General features: G+C 43.1%; 1 protein-coding gene across 2 annotated transcripts in view; it reads right to left on the bottom strand.

Moving 5' to 3' along the window:
* btbd7 (BTB (POZ) domain containing 7) overlaps nt 1-25,138 on the bottom strand; it is a 54,347-nt gene extending 29,209 nt beyond the window's left edge. Inside the window, exons 1-3 of one of the 2 annotated variants that reach the window (XM_086002789.1) lie at nt 24,872-25,138; nt 2,530-2,727; nt 184-1,266 (exon numbers count right to left, since the gene is read on the bottom strand). In XM_086002789.1, the coding sequence (XP_085858915.1) occupies nt 184-1,266; nt 2,530-2,611 (1,165 nt within the window). In that variant the 5' untranslated portion in view covers nt 2,612-2,727; nt 24,872-25,138. Of the gene's footprint in view, nt 1-183; nt 1,267-2,529; nt 2,728-8,583; nt 9,735-24,871 lie in introns of those variants that run through there. The other variant, XM_086002790.1, reaches the window with a different exon arrangement.
* Nucleotides 25,139-25,926: the final 788 nt, after the last annotated feature.

Here is a 25,926-nt window from a genome sequence, read left to right as displayed (position 1 = left end):
TTCACGAGTTCTTAAATAAACTAAAATTGCACTTTTGCTTTTAATGTAAAAGCATACCACCAGCATTTACTCTGACTGTTAGCTGTAATTAGACCCGCTTACCAATATTGAAGTGAAAATTCAAGATACGTACACGTTTCAGCACGTGACTTTTAGGCCCATTTCAAATGATAGTAAACCCACCTTGAGCAAGCATGTTGAATTCCAGAAAAAGAGCTATGTGGTAAAGTTCCATCGCTTCTTCAGCCCTTGACATGTTACCTTTGCCTGCAACCATCGCTTGGACTTCACTCAGGCTCCCTACAGATGGGCTGCAATGAAGTACTAGAGACAAATCCACTAGATCTGTATACATACAATGTAAAATTACTTTTGCATATTTCTTTGGAATGATGGACTCATCTAGTATGATTCTAGTTGGAGTCTGCAGAGTTCGATCTGTAATTTCTTCACCAGTCCTTATTCGTCTTTGGAGAAGATTTCTAAAAAATGGAGAACGTGCAGATAGGACAGCCTTATGCCCACAGAGTTCCTCATCTAAACAACTCGGACTTCCTCCAAATGCTTCCACTAATTCAGAATCAGATGAAAAGCTGAGAACAGCATCGTAATAGCACATACTGTCAAAAAGTTCTCGCATATCAACATCCAGTGAATTCGGGGTGCCAAACTCTTCAGTAAGTTGTACCAGAATGTCAACATTTTGGAACCTGGAGTCCTCAATGCCAAACTCTCCAGTGTACAGATAATGTAATAGTGCTGAAAACATAGGCAAATCTATGCCAGCTGTGTTTATGTCCATCATAATCTCAGCACCATATTCGGGTGAGGATGAAAGAAGAGTCTTAAAAAAGGGACATCTTGCAGCCAGAATGGCACGATGTACAGGAAAGCAAGTGTCTTGAAATATTAAGTCAACATCAGTGCAGTACTTGTATTCATAAAGATCTGCGAGATCTCTTTGCAAGGTCCGTGCATCTGGTCGTGCCAAATTACCTTGCAATGAAAGCTCCTTCAAAGCTGCAGTGCCTTCATATTCTTCTACCAATGCATTTACATCCCTTACATCCCATCCAGAAAGGAGCTCACGCATCTGCTTAGCATGATCAGCAGACCGATTAGATTTACGTCTTTTTATAAATCTCTTTTTCAGAGTTGCAAGACCAGAACTCTTTTTCTTTTTGTCTTGTGGTTTCTCATGGCTGTGTTCAAGGCTATATAATTTTGATTCGCATCCATATCCTTGATGTAAATAGGAGGATGTTCCTGTGCAATAAAAACAAAAATTCATACGGTGCTTAGTGTGCCACATGTCAAACAGCTGTTCCTCCAATTAAAAAAACAAATCTGTTAATGTGCAATCTGCTAAAGCCATCAGGTACAAAAGAATGACAGTCATGAAGAACTGCTGGATAATTATGTAAAATGCATGTCGATTTTATCAAACTTTTCCTTACTGTTAACGGAAACAACTGTTAACAATCTCAGCATTATGTATCAGCAGTTTAATCTGAGGCCACTGTTTCTCTCGACTCATTATTCTTTATTCCTGAAAGCAGATTCCTTTTTGTGGGGCATTTTCACAGGTGCCATCACCTTGCCCAAGTGTCACTTTTGAGGTGTAGTTAGATAGCGAGTGTTGGCAGGTTATTCAACCAAAGGGAAGCATCACACACACAGGTTCAATCCTATTCTCTCAAAATGTCTTGACAGATGCCCTTCAAAGAGGGTCAATTGATAGTAATCAGGAGTGAGAACCCAGTCTAGTTCCCTCACTCTCCCAAAACCTGGTAAATTGTAGCATCCTAGCCAACATTACCTAATTTTACACTGACCAGGAATGGAACCAGAGAACTTCCCGATCTATAGGATCAATATTTCCAAATTAATATATTATGACCGGGTACAGGAAACTTTGGTTTATCCAGAGGTTAACTAATGCTCGAGCCACCAACAAAAATCAGGAGCCGTTTTTTCTTTTCGTTGCTTTTTTTCACCAGTCAGGCTCTGCAAGGTCTCGCTGAAGCTGCTGCTAAGCTACAGAGACGCTTGCAAGGTACGGCCGACTGTTTAGAAGCTGTTGCTAAGCAAGAGTTTGTTGCCAGATACGGAGCTAGAGCTGCGTATGTTTCAACATTAGCGCTGGTTTGTCCGGCAGTTTTGATGGGACGGCAACAGCTCGGTCCCGTCGGTGCCGGATATCACAAAGTTTGCTGTATTGCAGTATTAAAATTCCCTACCTCGCATCATTGGAGGAGCACGATCGCCACAAGGACTGCAACGGTTCAAGGAAAAGGCCCAACACGACCTTCGCAGGGCAACTAGGAATGGGCAATAAATGTCGCTTTGCCAGCACTGCCCACATCCCAAGAATAACATTTAAAAAAGTTATCACTAAATATATCAGTCATCAGGAGACGGAAATAGGTTTATTACAACCAGAACATCAAGGAACCTGCCAGAGCTAAATTTACCTTAAAACCATTACTTCCACAAAACATTACCTGGGGTAAGTGGAATACAACGTACCTATAAATGTTTGCTGAGCCTGTGAGTTTCCTCCTACCCTCTGGGAGAAAGAGTGAGGGTAGTTAGATGCATTAACACCCATTTTCTCAGGTCAAACAATGCAGCATTCTGGCCGCCAATTCACCAGCTACAAATTGCAGAAGTGGGTGCAGGTCATCGGATGCAGAACTGCCGTCTCAGCAGTTTGTTCAGCCATTTCTGGAAATATTCAAAACAAAACATCAGTGGCAGTTTACAGCAAACACAAAGAAGAGACTAGAAAAACACCGCAGTAATTTGTACAAATAACGAGAAAGAAAATCTGGAAACTTGCAATATAAACCAACAATGCTGAAATACACAGATCATCAATCTGCTTCAGTAGAAAGAAAAGACAAGTTAATATTTCAGATGTGCACACTAACTGATGCTGTTGAATGATCAGGTTGTATATTTCCAACAATTTGTTTTTATTTCAAGTAATTTTTACTCTTTCCAAACAACTAAAATAAAATGTCTGAAGGATTGACCTCGGTCATCTCAGGGCAAACAGTTGGCTCAAGCATGGAGCCAGTCAACTCAGAAGTTAAGCAAGCTTAAAATCAAATTTTACAGCTAGACAAATGAAACAGAAGTGTAGCATTAAAGGTAGGTCAATGTTCCTGCTGTATTTACAATCCTAGTTTTCAATCCTGGCATTCTACTAGTAGTTAAGTCCTGTGTCCATGGTCAATGATGTCTTTAACTGGTGGTATTGAATTAATTTAAATTAATTAAAGGGGTAAGTCATGCCAGGAGAGCCCAGCCCCGTGTTGTGCTCCTCTTGCTCTATGTGGGAATTCAGGGACGCTGCCAGTGTCCCTGATGACCACGTGTGCCGGAAATGCATCCAGCTGCAGCTACTAACGGGCCGTATTGAGGCGCTGGAGCTGCGGATGGATGGGTTGGGGAGCATTCACGATGCTGAGAGGGTCGTGGATTACACGTTTGATGAGTTGGTCACGCCGCAGGGTAGGGCTGCACAGGCAGGAGGGAAATGGGTGACCACCAGGCGGAGCAGTAGAAGCAGGCAGGTAGTGCAGGAGACCCCTGTGGCCATCCCTTTTAAACAGGTATACCAGTTTGGATACTGTTGAGGGGGATGACTCACCAGAGGAAGGCAGCAGCAGCCAACTTCCTGGCGCCGGGGGTGTTGCTGCTGCTCAGGAAGGGAGGAAAAAGAGTGGGAGAGCAATAGTGGTAGGGGATTCTATCGTAAGGGGAACAGATAGACGGTTCTGTGGCCGTAGACGTGACTCCAGGATGGTTTGTTGCCTCCCTGATGCCAGGGTCAAGGATGTCACTGAATGGCTGCAGGGCATTCTGAAGGGGGAGGGGGAACAGGCAGAGGTCGTGGTTCACATTGGGACCAACGACAAAGGTAGGAAGACGGATGAGGTCCTGCAACAAGAATTTAGGGAGCTAGGTAGCAGATTAAAGAGCAGGACCTCAAAAGGTAGTAATCTCTGGATTACTCCCGGTGCCACGTGTTAGTGAGTATAGGAATAGGAGGATAGAGCAGATGAATGCGTGGCTAAAGAGTTGGTGCAGGAGGGAGGGCTTTAGTTTCCTGGACCACTGGGCCTGCTTCTGGGAAAGGTGGGACTTGTACAAGTCGTACGGGTTGCACCTGAACCAGAGCAGGATAAATATCCTTGCGGGGAGGTTTGCTAGCACTGTTCGGGGGGGTTTAAACTAAAATGGCAGGGGGTTGGGAACCTGAACAGGGAGACAGAGGAAAGGAAAACAGGGATAAAAGCAAAAGATAGGAAGGAGAAAAACAAAAGTGGCAGTCAGAGAAATCAACGGTTTAAATCAAACGTGGCCACAGTAAATAATAATTCTAATAGGTCTAAGAGCGTTACAAAAACAAGCCTGAAGGCTTTGTGTCTTAATGCGAGGAGCATTTGTAATAAGGTGGATGAATTGGCTGCGCAAATAGAGGTAAACGAATACGATTTGGTTGGGATTATGGAAACATGGCTCAAGGATGGCCAAGACTGGGAACTCAACGTCCAGGGGTATTCGATATTCAGGAAAGATAGGCAAAAAGGAAAGGGAGGTGGGGTAGCATTACTGGTTAAAGAAGGGATTAATACAATTGTAATGAAGGATATTAGCTCTGATGATGTGGAATCTGTATGGGTAGAATTGAGAAATACTAAGGGGAAAAAAAACATTAGTGGGAGTGGTATATAGACCTCCAAACAGTAAGGTGGAGGTTGGGGATGGCATTAAAAGGGAAATTAAAGAAGCGTGCAATAAGGGCACAGCAGTCATCATGGGTGACTTTAACCTACATATAGATTGGGCCAACCAAATTAGTAACAATACTGTGGAGGAGGAATTCCTGGAGTGTTTACGGGATGGTTTCCTGGACCAATATGTCGAGGAACCAACCAGAGATCAGGCCATCTTAGACTGGGTATTATGCAACGAGAAAGGATTAATTAGCAATTTTGTTGTACGAGGCCCCTTGGGTCGGAGCGATAATAGGATCGAATTCTTCATTAAGATAGGGGAATGAAGTAGTTGACTCAGAGACGAGGGTCCTCAATTTAAATAAAAGGAAACTACGATGGTCTGAGGAGCGAGTTGGGCAGGATTGAGTGGGGAATGGCGCTCAAAGGGTTGACGGTGGATAGGCAATGGCAAACATTCAAAGACCGAATGGATGAGCTACAGAATTTGTTCATCCCAGTTTGGCGCAAAAATAAAACAAAAAAGGTGATTCAACCATGGCTAACAAGGGAAATTAGGGATAGCATAAGATCCAAGGAGAGGACATATAAATTGGCTAGAAAAAGCAATAATCCTGAGGATTGGGAGCAGTTTAGGAGTCAACAAAGGAGGACAAAGGGATTAATTAAGAAAGGGAAAATAGAATGAGAGTAAGCTTGCAGGGAACATAAAAAAAACTGACTGTAAAAGCTTTTACAGATATGTGAAGAGAAAAAGATTAGTGAAGTCAAGCGTAGGTCCCTTGCAGTCAGAATCGGGGGAATTTATAATGGGAAACAAGGAAATGGCAGACCAACTAAATGCATACTTTGGTTCTGTCTTCACAAAGGAGGACACAAATAACCTCCCAGAGATGCCGGGGAACATAGGGTCTGATGAAAGCGAGGAACTGAAAGAAATCAGTATTTGTAGGAAAATGGTGTTCGGAAAATTGATGGGACTGAAGGCCGATAAATCCCCAGGGCCTGATGGTCTACATCCCAGGGTACTTAAGGAAGTGGCCCTAGAGATAGTAGATGCACTACTGATCATCTTCCAGAACTCGATAGACTCTGGAACGGTACCCATGGATTGGAGGGTAGCTAATGTTACCCCACTATTCAAAAAAGGTGGTAGAGAAAAAGCGAGGAATTATAGACCGGTAAGCCTGACATCGGTAGTGGGGGAAATGCTAGAGTCTATTATAAAAGATGTAATAGCAGAGCACTTGGAAAGCAGTGACAGGATCGGACAAAGTCAACATGGATTTACAAAAGGTAAATCATGCTTGACTAATCTACTGGAATTTTTTGAGGGTGTAACTGGTAAAATAGATAAGGGAGAACCAGTGGATGTGGTGTATTTGGACTTTCAGAAGGCTTTCGATAAGGTCCCACATAAGAGATTAGCGTGCAAAATTAAGGCACATGGGATTGGGGGGCAAGGTATTGACTTGGATAGAGAACTGGTTGGCGGACAGAAAGCAAAGAGTTGGAATAAACGGGTCGTTTTCCGAGTGGCAGGCAGTGACTAATGGGGTACCGCAAGGATCAGTCCTAGGACCCCAGCTGTTCACAATATATATTAATGATCTGGATGAGGGAATTGGATGTAATATCTCCAAATTTGCAGACGACACAAAGCTGGGCGGGAGGGTAAGCTGTGAGGAGGATGTCGTGAAACTCCAGTACGATTTGGACAGGTTGGGTGATTGGGCAGAAACATGGCAAATGCACTATAATGTGGATAAATGTGAGGTTATCCACTTTGGTGGCAAAAACAGGAAGGCAGATTATTATTTGAATGGCAATAGATTGGTAGAAGGGGAAGTGCAGAGAGACCTGGGTGTCCTTGTGCACCAGTCGTTGAAGGTAAGCATGCAGGTGCAGCAGGCGGTTAAGAAGGCAAATGGTATGTTGGCCTTCGTAGCAAGAGGGTTCGAGTACAGGAACAAGGATGTCTTGCTACAGTTGTACAGGGCCTTGGTGAGACCGCACCTTGAGTATTGTGTGCAGTTTTGGTCACCATACCTGAGGAAGGACGTTCTTGCCATGGAGGGAGTGCAGCGAAGATTCACCAGGCTGATACCTGGGATGGCAAAAATGATGTATGAGGAGAGATTGGGTCAATTGGGCTTGTACTCGCTGGAGTTTAGAAGATTGAGAGGGGATCTCATCGAGACCTATAAAATTCTGTCAGGTCTGGACAGACTAGATGCAGGAAGGATGTTTATGATGGCCGGGGAGTCCAGAACCAGGGGTCATAGTCTAAGGATAAGGGGTAAGCCATTTAGGACTGAGCTGAGGAGGAATTTCTTCACCCAGAGAGTGGTGAACCTGTGGAATTCTCTGCCACAGAGGGCGGCGGAGGCCAGTTCATTAAATATATTCAAGAAAGAGTTGGATATGTTTCTTGAGGCTGAAGGGATCAAGGGATATGGGGAGAAGGCAGGGACAGGGTACTGAGTTTGGATGATCAGCCATGATCACATTGAATGGCGGAGCAGGCTCGAAGGGCCGAATGGCCTACTCCTGCTCCTATCTTCTATGTTTCTATGATGTGCTCCTGATCACTGCCCTGATTGCATGTTGAAAACAAGAGATAACCTGTCAATGCGCCAGAATGCCAGCAGGAAACGGTCTAATCTTCCCAATCCACTTCTGTAGCTTGTCAAGCTCATCTTTAACCAAAACCCCCAAAACTCTATCATTCATCTGAAAATAGAACCAGCTCAGCATTTAATTTCAAGGAACATAATTCAAGTCAATAGGCTGCATGCCACCAATTTAGAGAAAGTAACAGACGGCCTAGCCAACAACTTGTACTTGCTTTTAAAACAGAATCCCCCCAAAAAACTATTAAGTCTCAAGATTCTATTTAGATTTATTTTATTTATTTTTTTTTAATGTGGGCAACACCCTTCAGCTTCAAATTACAGTTCTTTAAAAAAGAAATTTTATCAAAGAAAAAGTACACGCATACTTTATGAAGTTGAACAGTTTTGCTACATGACACTACATGAAAATACACCGAGGTTGTTGGTAATAGTTAAGTGCATGCTTGAAACCACATGCTGTGGTGGTCAGTGTTTTGGTAGCATCATTCAGTTTGAATCTTGGAGATTTAACGGGTGATGCCTATGCCGGAAGGGGTTTTGGGGTGGGGGGGGGGGGGGGGGGTCTCACGGGCTTAGGTCATTGCCCTATGGAAGATTTCCAAATCTCAGTCAAATAGAAAAGAATCCTTGACAACTTGTGTGTGACCTCATTTCAAGTTGACTCATTGGCCCAGAGTTTGTGGTTACCGCGACAGCAACACGGTCAGCGTTCACCATCATTACTGTGTAAAACAAACAGCAACTTCTGGCGTCCGCACATGTGCAGTTAAACGTGGAAATCCGGAAGTTGCTGTCAGTGATACTCTGCTCCTCCACAGGGTGCGCTATTGCAGTCTTCGCAGATGCAATCAACAAGTGAACCTCAACTTTTTACACACTAGTCATGCTGTAAAAACCACTGAAAATGTTAAGCTTTGTTGAATGAGGTGTAACTGAGTTTTTAAACAGCGTACCAAGTCATAATCACTACTGAACAACCTCTCTGGCCCTAAAAAAAGCTAATTTTTCCAAGCGTGGAGTATCATTCCCTCAGAAATAAGTTAAAAATTCCATAATGTGTGAAATAATTTAAATTTTTTTTTTTTTTTTTAAAAAGGTTGTTTATATTTCAGCTTCTACCTTAATCTCATGTTTATGTCCCAATCTTTATTTCGCTTTCTATACAATGATTAAAAAGTGAATTATAATCTGTTTTTTACTTCCTGGTTTGTGGTCTGAGAATTCTTCAATCTGATTGGCTAATCAGCCTGCTTGATGACTTCACTGCTGCTGGACACCACCGATCCCCTGTAGATGGCACCAGATTCAAAGTCACGTTCCTGACGAAGGGAAAATCGACGTTCTAGAGCCTGCTAAATTTTTGTGGGCAGCTTTTTGAGGTCAGCGGCCTTCTGACCTTCCTGTGAGGCAATCTTAGGTGTATGGATAAAGATGTATGGGTTAGTGAATTTCCTCAAAAGGGCTCCAGACCGCCAATGAGAATCTATGCATTTCACATTCCAACTGGTATATGCCTCAAGTCCTGCAAAATGCAGCATTCCTCCCCATGAATAAATGCAACCAAGTTTACAATGAGAAGGTGGGGTGAACAACTGTGATTTTAACTAAAAATACTAACAAAAAAATCTGGAATTGCATCTACTTAAAATTGCTTTATTGACCGACATACCGATTTACAGTTGGAAATAAATTTTTAAGCACTATAATATGAATATTGCAACAGCACACCAAACCACAGCCATTTGTTTGCCTTGTATAATGGGCACATCAGTGCAAGAAAGATTACATGTAAGCCCTGAAGCGCAAACTTGACTAAAAAACTGCCTTGCATTGTTGGTACAGAACAAATCTGGAGATTTGAATGGTGGGGGAGGGTAGAAACCATAAAGATCTTTCCAGAACATACACACACACATGGAACATGCACAAGTTTTTTTCTACATATACTTATTTTGGAAATAAAATGCATTAGCCACTCAGCACCAGAGCCTTGATCCAGGCTGAATTTCAGAGGAGAGTTGAGTGCATAACTGCCCTCAACATCAATGCAACATTTGACCAAGTACGACATCAAGGAGTCTGAGCAAAACTGAGCCAAATGGGGGGTGAAGGGAAAAACCCCTCAAAAGGCTCAAGTCATACCTGATACAAAAGGAAAATGGTTGTGGTGGTTGGAAGCCAATCATCACATTCCCAGGACTACATTGTAACCATATTCGCAGCCATCTTCTGGAACTTGCCACCTTCCTTGGCACCTCTGCTCCCGGGGCCTCAATCACTGACCAGGCCATCTCCGACCACTTCGTTCAATCCCTCACCATCCACATTGTCCTACACCTTCCAGCCTTATTTTTTTCTGCAGCTGCTCCTGGAAATAAAAACTCCCCCCCAACCCCCTCCCCAAGTGACTTATAATTGCACTTTCAAGCTCCCACCTGCTTAGCCTTCGTCCCTCCAGTCACAACATTTTCTAGCCATGGATTTGCTCAACCACTCCCTTACCTCCACCTTCAATACAATTGTTCCCAGCAAAATAATTACCGTTTGCCATTCCAATGATTGCCCCGGTATGACACCCATCTTAGTTCCCTCTAGGCCAAGACTTCAGCATACCTAGCCCACAACTGGCTTCGTCACCAGTTGTTCATCAGCTGCTCACCTGGCTGGGCGACACCAAGAATCAGGCCTCACTCTCTGCCCAAACCAAGCACGACTCCAGCATTAGCCTGGTGAGCAAAGATAACCCCAGCATTCTTTTCACCACTTCCCCCTTTGTCACCAAGGCCGAGATCATCTGTTCAGCTGCTTCCACTTGCCCAAACAAAACCACTCCCAGACTACCCCCATGCCCTAACCCTGAAGCCGGATCTTTCCAACTTCTCTCGCATCTCTCCAAGCTCATCTGGTCCATGGGACCCACCTCCTGCTCCCTTGGAATCATTTCCAGTGAACTGCTAACCACCCAACTTCCCTTCCTGGCACCCACCCTATGTGACATTGTAAATGGTTCCCTCTCCTCAGCTACTATCCCTCTTCCATTCAAAACCAGTCACAACAACCCCCCCAAAAAAGATCCACCATTGTCCCCTTTGTCCTTGTAATCTATCGCCCCATCTCCAAACCTCCTCTCCATACCCATCCTTTCCACAACTCCACGTTTGAAATTCTAAAATCAGGTTTCCGCCTTCCCACAGCACTGAAATGGCCCTAACCAAAGTTACAAATGACATTCTCTGTGGTGCACTCTCTCTCCTGGACACCTCTGCAGCCTTTGACAGTCGACACGCAATCCTTCTTCCATGTCCCTCACCTGGTTCCACTCTTGCCTATCCAATCATAACCAGAGCACCTTGAGCAATGAGCTCTTGTTCCAGCGCCGCGCCACTATCTCCGGAGCCTCCCCAAGTATCTACCAGCGGCTTCTTCGTCTACATGCTGCCCGTTGGCAACATCAGCCAGACAAGGGTTGAGCATTCAAGTGTACGCTGATAACACCTAGCTCTACTTGGCGATCGGGCAGGAAAGTGGAGTGGAGGTCAAAGATCAGCCATGATCTTATTGAATGGCAGAGCAGACTGGAGGGACCATACGGCTTACTCCTGCTCCTAGTTCTTATGTTCTTACTTCTCCACCACTTCTCTTGACTAACAACAGAAAATGCTGGAAAAACTCAGCAGGCCAGGCAACATCCGTGGAGAGAAATTAGAGTCGACGTTTCGGGTCTAACCCTTTTTCAAAACTGGAAAGGAAATGAAATAGATCGAAAGGCAGGGCTGGGAGGGAACAAAAGAAGTGGAGAGACATTAAGAGGTATTCAAAATCAGACGAGATGGTGATAGGACTAGTGGAGACAAAAGATGGCTCAGATTAGGTGTGAAGTGTACTGGCAGAATGAGAGACAGCTGCCATGTGGGAGAGAGGAAAAAAAAGGAAAGGGGGCGGGGGAGGGAAAAGCCAAAACAAAGGGGTGGATAAAAGATAGAAGTAAAAAAGTAATAGGGGCCGAGGTTATGATCTGAAATTGTTGAACTCAATATTGAGTCCAGAAGACTGCAAAGTGCCTAATCGGAAGATGAGGTGCTGTTCCTCGAGTTTACGTTGAGCTTCCGTGGAACAATGCAAGAGGCCAAGGATGGTGAGGTCCGAGTGAGAATGGAGCGGTGAATTAAAATGACAGGCGACCGGAAGCTCGGGGTCACCCTTACGGACTGAACGGAGGTGTTCCGCCAAGCGGTCACCCAATCTGCGTTTGGTCTCCCCAATGTAGAGGAGACCGCATCGTGAGCAGCAAATACAGTATACTAGATTGCAAGAAGTACAAGTAAATCGCTGTTTCACCTGGAAGGGGTGTTTGGGGCCCTGGACAGTGGGAAGAGGGGAGGTATAAGGGCAGGTGTTACATCTCCTGCGCTTGCACGGGAAGGTGCCAGGCGAAGGGGGGGGGGGGAAGGGCTGTTGGGGGTGATAGAGGAGTGGACCAGGGTGTTGCGGAGGGATCGGTCCCTACGGAATACTGAAAGGGGAGGGGACGATGCGTTTGGTGGTGGGATCACTTTGGAGGTAGCGGAAAATGATCCGTTGAATGTGGAGGCTGGTGGGGTGAAAGGTGAGGACATGGGGAACCCTATCGTGGCTCCGGGAGGGAGGGGCAGGGGTGAGGGCAGAAGTGCGGGAGATAGAACGGACACGGTCGAGGGCCGTGTCAACCATGCCAGAGGGGAATCCTCGGTTGAGGAAAAAGGAAGACATGTCGGAAGCACTGGTGTGGAAGGTGGCATCGTCGGAGCAGATGCAGAGAAACTGGGAGAATGGAATAGAGTCCTTACAGGAGGCTGGGTGGGAGGAAGTGTAGTTCAGGTAGCTGTGGGAGTCAGTGGGCTTGTAGTGAATATTGGTCAATAACCTATCCCCAGAGATGGAGACGGAGAAGTCGAGGAAGGGAAGGGAAGAGTCAGAGATGGACCATGTGAAGGTGAGGGAAGGGTGGAAATTGGAGGCAAAGTGAATGAAATTGTCTAGTTCAGGGCGAGAGCAGGAAACAGCACCACTGTCTGTGTGGTCAGACTACTTGTGCAGCATCAAGTCTTGAATGAGCTACAGTTTCTTCCAGTTGAACATTGGGAAGATCAATGCCATTGTCTTTGGCCTCCACCACAAACTCCGTACATTTGGCACCGATTTCATCCACCTCTCCGGCTACAATCTCACGCTGAACAAGATTGTTTGGAGACTTGGCGTCTTATATAACTACAAGCTGGGTTTCGGAACCCAAATATCTTCCATAACAAAAAGATTGCCTATTTCCGCTCCGTTACATCGTCAGTCTCCACTCTTACCTCAGCCACTCTGCGATTGAAACCCTCATACATGCGGTTTTTACATCCAAATTTGACTTTTCCAATGTTCTCCTGTCCAACCTCCCACTTCAGTTAACTTCAACTCATGCAAAACTTTGCTGCCCGTGTCCTATCGCGCACCAAGTCCTGCTCATCCATCACCACTGTCCTCAGTGACCTACATTAGCTCTCGGTTACCAATGCCTCCAATTTAAAATGATCATCCTAGTGTTTAAATCTCCCCAGCCCAAACATCTTTAGCTGCTTCAATGACCTTCTCTCTATCATAAGGTCAGAGGTGGGGCTGTTTGTTGACAATTCTACCATGTTTAGCTCCATTCACAACTCCTCAGATAGGTCGACACGCCATCAAAAATCTCTCTCAGGCTTTCATCATTCACATCCCCCTTCAGGGATTTCTAAATCATCACTGCCAATAACCATACTTTGTGTACTGCAGTAAAAAAGTGATTGAATGTTGGGATATACCTATAGCCTAGGTTATGACAAATCAGTGCCCCACTGCACTCAACTAACTCGTTCTCTTTATGGGTCTATATTCAGAGCCATTCAGCTTTTTTCAGTCTATCAGCTTTTTCTAGTTTGGCACAGGTTCAAATATCATTAATGTTGACAGAAAATATATAAATTCATGCAAGGGTGTATTCAGTTTACAGACTTCTATACTAAAATGTGGGTTTTTCAGGCTTATAGAATTTTCTTGATAAAAAAAAATGAGCTGAGCAGAGTTGTACATTACAGCCTTGATCTTAATGTGGTTTAGGATCCACCACAGTTGTACCGAGTGAAGTGTCCCAGGGCTCAATGTTCAGACCACTACATTTTCTAATTTACATCAATGAGAGATTCTGAAACTTGACATAACTTAGTTAAATTTGCAGATGATACCAAACTAGACAGGGCAGTGGAATCAAAGGCGGCGGCCCAGAAACTACAGAATTGGATAAACAAAATATGCAAATAGACCAAACAATGCCAGATGAAATTTAATGCACACGTGTAAAAATATTGAACATAGGAAGGAAAAATGGGCAACATACATACGGCATGTTAGAATTTTTTGAAGATGTAATTAGTAGGATGGATAAGGAGGAACCAAAGTGTATTTGGATTTTTAAAAAGCATTCGATAAGGTGCCACACAAGAAGTTATTACACAAAATTAGGACTCATGGTATTGAGGGTAATATATTAGCATGGATTGAGGATTGGTTACTGGACAGAAGACAGTCGGAATAAACGGGACCTTTTCAGGTTGGCAGGCTGTAACTAGCGGGGTACCGCAAGGATCAGTGCTTGGGCCTCAGCTATTTACAATCTATATTAATAACTTAGATGAAGGGACTGAGTGCAAAGTATCCAAGTTTGCTGATGATACAAAGTTAGGTGGGAAAGTAAGCTGTGAGGAGGACGCAAAGAGACTGCAGAGAGATATAGACAGGTTGACTGAGTGGGTAAGAACATGGCAAATAGAAGACAATGTGGGGAAGTGTAAAGTTATCCACTTTGGTAGGAAAAACAAAAAAGCAGAATATTTTTTGAATGGTGCGAGGCTGGGAAATGTTTGCACTCTGAGGGACCTGGGTGTTCTTGTACATGAATCATAGAAAGTTAACATGCAGGTACAGCAAGCAATTAGAAAAGCAAATGGTATGTTAGCTTTTGTTACAAAGGGATTAGAGTAAAGAAGTCTTATACAATTATACAGGGCATTGGCGAGGCCACACGTGGAGTACTGTGTACAGTTCTGGTCTCCTTACCTAAGGAAGGATATACTTGCCTTAGAGGGAGTGCAACAAAGGTTCACTAGACTGGTTCCTGGGATTTGGGGGGGGGGGGGGATTGTCCTATGAGGAGAAATTGAGTAGACTAGGCCTAATTTCTTGAGAATTTAGAAGAACGAGAGGTGATCTAATTGAAACATATAATATTTTTAAGGGGCTTGACAGGGTTAATGCTGGGAAAATGTTTCCCCTGGCTAGGGAATCTAGAACATGGGGTCACAGTCACAGAATAAGGGGTCAGCCATTTAAGACTGAGATGAGGAGAAATTTCTTCACTCAAAAGGGTTGTGAATCTTTGGAACTCCCTACCTCAGAGAGCTGAGGAAGCTCCGTCATTGAGTATATTCAAGACAGAGGTCAATAAATTTTTAGGAACGAAGGGAATCAAGGGATGTGGGGATAGTGCGGGAAGGTGGAATTGAGGTAGATGATCAGCCATGATCTTGTTGAATAGCAGAGCAGACTTGAAGGGCCAAATTCCAGCTCCAATTTCTTGTGTTACGTTCATGAATGGTGTTGAAATAGCCACGGGTGAAGCTTAAATGGACCCAAGTATCAGTAGACTCAACATGTTCAGCCAATTCAGCGAGGCAATTAACAAAGCTAACAGAATGCTGAACAACGTAGTCAAGATAGTAGAATACAAGTCAGAGGAAGCCATGATAAAACTACATTGCTGTGGTCAGACCACACCTTAAGTACTGTGTCCAGTTCTGGATTCTGAGAAACAAAAAGGAGACAGTCAAGCACTGAAGGCAGTGCAGAGAAGAGCTACGAGGCTGAGAGGCTGATCTCATGTCAGGGGTCTGAGTGGAGGGAAAAACCTTTCCCATACCATTTACTCCATTCCAGCTTGGAATGGAGTAAATGGTATGGGAAAGGTTTAATCTGGAATACTACTATATGATATGTGGGAGTAGGACAAAGGAACACAGGTACAAAGGATTTACTTCACCTAGAAGAATAAAGGAACCACAGGCTGTCTACAAACAAATCACATACAGGAAACTTTGTGATATCCGGCACCGACGGGACCGAGCTGTTGCCGTCCCATCAAAACTGCCGGACACACCAGCGTTAATGTTGAAACATACGGAGATTTTGAACTCCGTATCTGGCAACAAACCCCGTTGCTTAGCAACAGCTTCTAAACAGTCGGCCGTACCTTGCAAGCATCTCTGTAGCTTAGCAACAGCTTCAGTGAGACCTTGCAGAGCCTGACTGGTGAAAAAAAAGCAACAAAAAGAAAAAACCTAACGAAACGGCTCCTGATTTTTGCTGGTGGCTCGAGCATTCCGGACAGTTAACCTCCGGATAAACCAAAGTTTCCTGTACCAAGATGCTAGAGCACAGTTGCCTGAATTACATGTAGGTTTTTGAAACATTGAAGTTTTTTTTAAATATAAAAATTAGTAAAAGCTCCAAATTTGCTTGAAGTTTACATTCATGCTCGTCCTTGTTGGCGATTCCACAGTTCAACGTTATAATTAGAACGGCTTCAATAGTTCACAATAGCAAAAATGTACCTGTCTAACATTATGACTGCACACATCTACTATGGTATCTTCAGTACTTGAAGATTTTGATATCCACACATCTGGCTGTATACAAAATGTTGTCATTTCACCAGGCAGATCTCAATGAAAGTATATAATCTCAGCTATTGATCCAAGTTATTACTGGCAGAACAAAACAAGAGGATAATATACACACTCAAGAGAAACTTCTGAAGAGCTGAATATCTTTAAATCCTTTCATGTTTCTTTGTAAATAATTTAGAGAGCTACAACAGCCAGTGAAACTGGGACAGAGACAGAAATCAATGTACTCTTTCAGGCAAATAATCATTTAAAAAGAACCAAAAAAAAAGAGAATGCAGAAATGGGCATGCCTTGCTAAGGAACATCTCCCCAAAATTCCAAGTTGTAATTATATGAAAAACCTGCTACCAAATATTTCTTCCCCAATGAAAACAGTATTAGCCTCTAGAATTGGCAACGTGGGAAATCTGTGACCGAACGGTGAATGTGTCAGGTTCAATCCAAAGTTCTCATTTTGTACTGTGTTTAAATGGCTAAATTCTCAAATATTTCCAAGTTAATCCTTACGTTTTACATTTGAAGTTCACAACCAAACCTACCTCTTATACAAATTACACTGTTTGCAAACATTCCAGTGTGTATGTGTATTTTTTATTATGAACATTGTTTTTTTTTTATAAAAGTGTACATCGAAAACAATCGTCTTTCATGTTCGGTCACAGAATACTTCAGCTACCTCACTTTTTAATTTTTTTCCAAATAGCTTAGAACCTCAAACCCATGAAACTTCAATACCCTGGTTACTTTCAGTAATTTGCAATGGATACAGAAGCATAGGGAACAGAAGGAAAAATAGCTACTACAATTTAAAAATGTTTATCTTGCCAGCTGCACAAATAGATTAACGCATACATAATTGTGCACTCCTAAATATCTTAGTCCTAATAGGGGAACAAATTCTGACATGTTTCTTTTCCTTCAGGAATGATGAAAGAGTTAATTATTTTAATATAGTTAATGCACAATGCAAAAAAAGCCACTGCACCACAGTTTAGTAAAATATCAAAGGCCTTAAACATATTTGCTGTTTTAAAATAATTTTCGTTGTGCAAAAAACTTACAATAATGCTTCCAACCATTAATGGGTTAGATAGAGCTGTGTTATAAAGCCATCAAGAGGGTTTAAGAAGATGTCAAACTGCAAAAGCAAAGCTTAAGCACCATCATTGGAACCACAAGGTATTGCTGCCTTGAAACACAGCCTGAAAATTATTGGAAATGTATATCTACAGATCACACTGGCAAAATACAGCTGGATGGCAACAATATCAATCTTGACAATTTTTAGTACAGTAGAAGAATGAACCTTACATCATTTTCCTGCCTACAAGTTTTGTCAGGCTTCTAGACGGAGGAGAAGATCATCAGCCACCTGACTGCACAGGGACTTAGAGACATGCTGCAGAATGCAAGCAGGCAAGACAGCTGGAGAGCAATCCAGTTTTATTTCATACATGGACAGGGTCAGATTCTCTCACTCAATATAATGTTGTAGAAGCTACACGGCTCATATGCTCTTCGTAAGATTTTAAAAAAGTTATTTAAAAAAAAAAAAATCTACATTTTATCTCCCCACCAACCGAACGGTTTTGGTTTTGCTATAATAGTCAGAGCCGTAAAACACACGCCATATATAGCTCTCAGACATAGTTATTTTGATAACTCCCTGGACTGTCAGAAAAGTAAACAACTATAAATATGGGCTGGGAGTCATCCTGCCCATTTTTTTCCCTCCCACATAAACTTGAGGATTGCTTTAATTCCCTGTTACTGTAATGGGACAGGAGCAAAACACTTCTGTGCAACAGCTTAAAAAAAAATTTAGATGACTTTTACTTCCCTTGTACATATTACGGTCACCATCAAAACATTGATAAATTTGACCTTATTTGTAAACTTTTATCTGCAAACGTTTATGAGCGATTACTGCAAGTGATCAGATTTCAGCACTTGTCAGATAAACAGTTGCTGGGGGACTGGACCAGACTGTGTGCACTCTAAAATCAATTATCTTGCCATTTCGTCGATTTCTTTGCCTTCGCCCAAGGTCCCAAAAGATTTATATGGTGAAGAGCATGTCAACATAACCCATTATTATGATTGCAAGATCTAAATTCTTTCAAGACTTCACAGCTACTCCCAAACAAAAACACATCAAGACTATTCAGAGGCACAGTAGAATTTTTTCACTAAAATATGATGGCAAGTCTATTCATATTAGTTGTACAATTCTTTTAATCAACCAATGCAATATATTGGATGCAGTTTATCCAATTTAATCCTACAACTTGCCACTGGAAATGCACAGAGCATGTAGGAGAAATGATATGTATTTTGAGGTCAAATGAAATACTCAATTGGTTAATCTTAAAACAATATTCCCCAAGCCTTTATTCCTCACAAACAACCATGCTCAAGTTAAATCATTTACCAGATTGCACTGCATTTATAGAGGCGTGTGTGTCGATAGCAAATGCAGTATAATTTAGGATTGGACAAAATTGAGCAGAATTCAAATTGCCTGCAATTTTGCTCACGATTCAGAAACAAGTCTGTGACCTTGGTTCAGAAAATGAAAAAATAAATCTATATTAATCTTTAACTGAGGCACTTCTTGTTTTCACAATCTGAATTATATCAGATCTAAAAATGCTCAGCTAGAACTATAAAATTGGTATTTCATGACAAATTAATGCTGGTACCTCCTCCCGCCCATTCCTGTTCAAAACGAGGCACTTTGACGACATCACTCATGCTTCCAATCGAAGAGACTTTTATTATTTCTTCTTCTCCCACCCTTGACCACCACTCAAGTGTCTCCCACACAGGGAGGTTTCCATCTCGTCAAAAAGCAGTATGGCGATCTGTTATGACAGATCTTCCTGATCTTCCTGCTGCATGTTATCTGGCAGGTCCATCTTCAGCAACCAGTCACAGCAGGTACTGTACTTAACAACATACTGCCCTGGGAACAGTCAAAGACAAATGTGACAGACATTTTCCCCAAAATGGTCTTTTCCAGCTGAGAGGCTCAACAAAAAACATCTCCAACAGGCTGCTTTTGATACACTTTAAACAGTGCTTGGCTAGGGGAAGGAGTGGTCAGAATAATAGAGAAGCACTGTTCTTGTAAAATTTGCATTTTTTTCCCCCCACTTGTCTTCAGGTCTCCCACACACGAGGTCAGACAGGCAACTGTCAATGTCAATAGTGTTTAAGACAGCTGTTATGAGATGTGGAACAGCAGCTAGAGGTCTTGCGTTTTCTACCGTGAGTGGGAAATCATGGGTGCGAATATGTGACACACCACTCCATAGCATAGTGTACTTGAATATCAACACACTGTCCCATCCTGTAACTGAAGTCTGATTTTTGTTTTTAAATAAACACTCCTTTAGTAAAACAAAGTCAGTGAAAGAATATCTCAAAGCAACAGGTTCCCACCATTAATTAGAATACAAGGCTGATAACATCAATGAAACATCAATACCAGATAAAATACACAGGATGGTTTGAGGATTTACTAATGAGCCACAAGCTGGGCTCAGTTGCTGGTTTTAGCTCCACTCCAGGACTGGAGCACAATCTAAGCTTACACTTCAGTGTAGTGCAGAGGAATTGTTGCATTGTCTAAGGTACCATCTTTCAGAACAGATATTAAGCCAAGACCTATATGCCTGTTCAGGTGGCACTATTGGAAGCAGGGCAGGGAATTCTCCTGGAGCCCTGGCTGACGTTCCTCCTTCATGCAATACCATCAACATATTAAGTGATGACTTACCTAATTCGCGGTACCTCAACATCTTGGCGCCCGACAATTCAGTGCATCATTTGGCCATGCCCAAAAATCCAGCTCTACGGGCAAAGCATACCCGTGAGAAAATGTAATGCTAGAAACCATATACCTGAACCAGAATGCTCTCCGATAACCCCACAGTAACTCCATCATGCCTAAACATGGGTAAACTTCGGGGCTTTATCCAAACTGTGTATCCCAGTGAAATGGGGTCAGATGGAAATTCTTCCCCACAGATTATAAAGTGTCAGGTTACAAGAAAAATAATATTGTATTTCTTATGTTCTTAGTACATATTGTCTTTGGGGAGTGCTGCATGGGACTGACTACCTCATTAAACTGCAGGCAATTTTAATTACTTTCTTTTTTTAAACTTTGGGATTTTAGTTGAGAGAGAATGTGTGCTGTGCTCCTCTTATTTGGGAAAAGGGGAGGGGTGTTCTTGTCGTGGTGACATTCCACACCAATTATCAGCCGGTACAAAACAGAAGGGACCAGGGGAAAGTCAGAATTTGATCTCCAGTCCTAGCTATTGCTCACAAACACCTCCACAAATACCCAGCCATTGTACTAAGGCACAAATAAACACCATTGATGAATACAGCAATGCTAAAACATCCCAAAAGTAGTTTTGGGTAGGGTGAAGGAGTGAAGCAGCATGGTCACATCCCCCTCTCCCCCCCACCGGCAACAAAATCTCTTAGCATAACCTGCCAGGGTCATCTGTCAATCACTTAACAAGAAACCAACTTGTTACATTACCATATACTCGATTTACAATACAAGGCATCGACAAGATATTAAAGCTTTAAAAAGGTAATTGCCGTGGACGGACAGACAGACGCATGCACACATGGACAGACGCACGCACACACAAATGTCAATAGCTGGCGACCCCCTTACCAAGGCTTATAATTTTATTAAGTTAGGATCAAGCTATCAAGACTTCTGTGTTCAGGTACAGAGAAGAATTATGCACAAGAACATTAAAGTCAGTAATTACCGAGTGAAAATCCCTTTTTCTGGGGTTATAATTCTAGCGGCAAAACAAGAGAAAAATTGAGGGGGAAAATCAGACCTCAAAACCCCAGGAATATTTGGAACACAAACTCAGTAAATCAAACAAAGGACAAAAAAAGGAGCAGTGAAGATAAAGGACAATCTTCTCTCGCATTCGGGCAGAGGGCATTGTTGTGGGCACATTAAATTATCATTGAGTGACAACTAATAGTCAGTTCTATTATCAGTAACTGGAGACTCAATTTATCAACGGTACACCATGAAGCAGAGACAATGAGGGAGGGGGTTGGGATTTTAATCCCCTGGACAGGTGTGAAAGGGACGGGGTTTTAAATTATTAAAAGTGGGAAACCCAACCACACCTACTTCGGTTTAACCGGGGCCGGATGAGTTACCTGCTCTCTGAGAAGTGGGCCGGTAATTATAATATTTAAATGAGGCTGCATGCCTCAGATTTGATCAATTTGGGTTTAATGGCTATGGGCCAGGTCTCCGGAAACCCAGCAGCTAAAGGGAGGAGAGAATTGCCGGCTGCAGCAGGTAAGTGCATTTCCAGCACTGCTTGTGGACCAGGAAGAGTGCTTCCCACCCCCCGCCCCTCAAGTTAATCTGCCACGATTGGATGACCCACCCAGTTATCTCTATTCCCTCCACGAGATCTGAGCCCACTGCGCATCCACTCCCAATCTTTTTCAATGCCAGGGACGGATGCTGCCTTGTAGCGCAGGCTTTCCTGCCTGACAGCCAGCCAGCCTTCAATCCGGCCGGCTGTCGGACGGCAAACAGTATAAAAATTGAAATGAGGTCCTGCTGTTAAATTCGGCAGGTCTTCCACGTTTCCTGTATTTCTGGGTTTCCCGGCTGCTGACTGTCACCCCCGAGCCCGCCCCACAAATATCGGGGCCAATATATTTGGAGAGGCGTTATATACACCCCCCCATTGATAATACAAACAGTAAATTTATACTATTTGGGAAGACATGACCCATCCTTGACTGTCTCATGTGCATATGCAGTAAAATTCCATTCCTAAAATGTCTCTTACAATTAGATATTAGAATATCACAATTTTCATAATGGTATTATTTAATAATTGTATTATTTAATAATTGGCACTGCAGTTTAATTTTAAAAAATATATTTAATTGCATCCAAAGCTAAATACTCATGTTTCCATTTTTAAAGGATGGGTCGTAAAAGCATTAGTAAAATTATCTGGTTCTCACTCGCACATTTGAGATGGAGAAAAGGACTCCTTGTAACAACAGGCATATTTTGACCACAATCAGATTTTATTCCAAAAGAAAGCACCACAAATTCTTAGAGTAAAATTTGTCTGGAAATTTGGAACTCCGACTCTGTTCCCATTTATCCTTTAAAATGAAGCGATTTATTTATTTATTTTATATGAAACCATACATTCAGGTTACTGCAGGCATATTTTATGGTTCTAAAACAATAACTGCCTATATTTGGTTTTATTTTTTTAGCTTATAAATACTTTTAATTGTAACCTGCTCCACTGAGCTTTTCACTAAATGCACTCATGATAAACAATGTAACCAATATATTAATTTTAATCTCAACAGCCTCATGGGAACAGGTAATGAATAAGCTTGAGAGTTAGCAAAGTTGTCCATTTTGGCCTGTGCATTTATGGGCTTAAAATTTCTAGTCAGCACAGTGAATCTGTTGTATACATATGCTGTCACCCAAAAACAAAAAGTCAGCCCTTTTACAATTCAAATTAAAAAGTTTGAATTTATATATTTAGGGACTATAAAATAACTTTACTAGCTTACATCTTGCATGACCATGATTTCATAGGAGGTGTTCAAAATCATGAAGGGCTCTGATCGAGTAAATAAGGAGAAACTGTTTCCCGTGGCAGAAGGGTCTGTAACCAGAAGACACAGATTTAAGGTAATCGGTAAAGAATCAGAGGCAATAGGAGGAGAAATTGTTTTACGCAGCGACTTATGATCTGGAATGCATTGCCTGAAAGAGTGGAAGCAGTTTCAATAATAACTTTCAAAAGGCAATTGGATAAATATTTGGATGGGAAAACTGTGCATGGATGAGGAAAGATCAGGAGAATGGGACTAACTGGATAACTCTTTCAAAGAGCTGGCATGGGTACGATGGGCCGAATGGTCACTTTCTGTGCTGTATCATTCTATGAGTTCACAAAGACACCCAGTGGCCAGAACATACAATTACAATGTGACAAGTGACACAGCAAAATGTTGACATAGCAATTTAAAATAGTAAATGTTGACAAAAGCATGACCAAAATTGCAACAGCGGAGTAAGGTTTATAAACAGAAATTATTATAATACACACAAATATACATATGTACACTGCTGCCTCCATAACATTACTCACACAGTAAGTTCCTAATCTCCACCAGGCATGCATTTCTCTCGTCGTCAAAGCAAAAAAAAGAGGGTGGTGGTGAGTCATCTCAAAATACTTGAACATACCTCTGACTAAGGCTTCTGCAAATTGACAATAACAGACACCCGAGAGGTGGATGACTGCACACACTCGTGACTGGAAATGGCCTGTGACTTGGGGAAGATATAATTTTTTTTTTTTTTTTAAATCTTCCCAAATGGTTGAGTAAATGCATTGCCTAGTGTGGTACTGAGGAATACAAACCATAAAATGTCCCTGTTAAATACTGAATTAAATGATCTTAGCTGGGTCAGTTCTACATTAGTCTGAGTACTGCTTGGAGCTTCCATTATGATCACTATCCTATAACTCTTTTAGTGAAAAATGCACTGATATAGATGGCAGGTGAGGGCAGGACAAGATGCAACTGTGATCATCCACAATCAAATAGCTTGGCGACTGCCCAGGACAATACAAGAAGAATGGCCAGAGTTCTATAACACAATGCAGGATACAGCACTCCAAGAATCTTGTGCATGATATACGCTACAAATATTGATCCTAACAGTTTGATGTTACTCTGGTTCTTCATATTGGAAGACAACACCTTCTGTAAATTCAAAAGGAGGAAAAGCAATCATAAAACCATTTCACAAATGATAAACTGTACTAACACCCCAAGGAGTCACAAGGTTTCACCTTAAGACCACCACAATCCCGATTTAGGCATTCCAATCATTGCCAGGTCACTTTTTTTAAGTTACTGCGTTTACAATAAATTGGTAATAAAGCCCATGCAAGAACACTAAATGTTGACACAAACATATTCATAACCTCCAGGGTCTATAGGCCGTTAATAGCCCATAAACTTGAACAAACCCCAAGTATCTAAGAAGCAAAATAAATCCATAGAAATGTCACCATAATTGTTTAAAATTCCAAAACCGATCACTAAATCAATTATATATTATGCTGTATTTTCCAGTGATTAACATTAATATGGGTACTGTGCCCCAAGAAGGAAATATCGATACCAAGAGTAAGCGGTGTAGAGGCAGACAAAAAACAAAGATCATCTCTTTGAAGAGGGACATGAGGAGGAAGGAGGACGCCATAATAAAATGCCCATACCGACATAACTCACCGTGAAAAATGCAGAAAATGTGAGATGACTAATGTTTATTACTGAGTTTGCACTCCTGTTGCAGCCTACCTGCCGCCGACAGTAAAATATATTGTTTGGGGGAAAAGGGGGAGGCGGGTGGTGTGAGGAGAAGACATGTCAGCGACCAGTTGCATATTCCATTCTCATAAACTGGCGACTTCATTTGCACCCGGAGCGGCTGACGGCACCGAGCTCTCTCTCTCTCTCTCCTCAGAACTAGCAGTTTGGGGGGAGAGGAGGCGTCTGGCCCGTCCACCATCCCCGGGCACCACGATTATAAAATTAAAACCACCCCAACACACACACACACACACAGCAGGGGGAACGGCCGGCCTCCCACCTCACCACCCAGCGAGGCCGCTTTTACCTGAACTTTCTCCCGGCCAGTTCCCCGCCGCCGCTCCTCGCAGCCAAGTTTCTCGGGTTTAAATCCGGCTGGAGACCTTCGACCTGCTGCTGCTGGTGAGACACGCTCAGCTCCCCGGATCCGCCAAGGCTCCTCTCTGCCTCTGCCTCACAGCCAGGTCCTCTCCCTGCTCCAGCTTTATTAATCCCGAGACAAACTAACTCCTCTCACCACCAACGGGCCCGGATTATCTCTTCTTCTTTCCCCCCACCCCATCCCATATTCCCCTCTCTCCTCCCCAACACACACCGCCGTCCGAGCCTCTACCTCATTGGACGACCAACCCCCCTTACACCGTCCGACCAATCGGAAACCCGCTTGCTGAGAATCCGGAACTCCCCGCTCTGATTGGCCAAGAGCCGCCGCCAATGGGGTGTCCGGGTGGAGGAACTCCGGCCACAGCGCCACCTGTCGGCCGCGAGAAGCCACAACGTCAACTCATGCTGCCGCTCTCAAGTGTTTGCAGCGGAGCACCTGTAGCTTAGCAACCCGACGATCCTCTTTTCGTGAAAACATAAATTTAGACTAATAAAAACTGTAAATAAACCATTAAAACTTCAAATAAACCTTAAGAATCAAATTAAAATTTGATTTTCCAACCCAACTATGCACTCCAGTCCCCGCGGCGCCCACCGGTCACGAAAGTGATCGAGCGCGCCAGCGGACACCGCGTGCTCCATCTCCAGGGCCACCCGGGCGCGAACATGGCCATGGAAGAGAGGGAGGCAATCCGGCCGGACGACCCCCTCGACCGCCCGCTGCCTGGACCAATTAATGGCTTTCTTTGCCAGGCTCAGGAGCAGACCCACGAGGAGGTCCTCCAAACCGCCCGCTCCCCTCCGCACCGGGTGACCATAGATCAAGAGCGTGGGACTGAAGTGCAACCAAAACTTGAGGAGCAGCCCCTTCAAATAATGGAAGAGGGGCTGCAACCTCTCACATTCGATATATATATGAAATACGGACTCCTCCAGACCGCAGAACAAACAGGCGGTCTGGGAGTCCGTAAACCTACT

Source organism: Somniosus microcephalus, chromosome 12 (assembly GCF_052327205.1).
Source record: "Somniosus microcephalus isolate GS21.2 chromosome 12, FLI_Smic_1.0, whole genome shotgun sequence".
NCBI lineage: Eukaryota > Metazoa > Chordata > Chondrichthyes > Squaliformes > Somniosidae > Somniosus > Somniosus microcephalus.
This window is presented reverse-complemented; position numbering and strand designations above follow the sequence as displayed.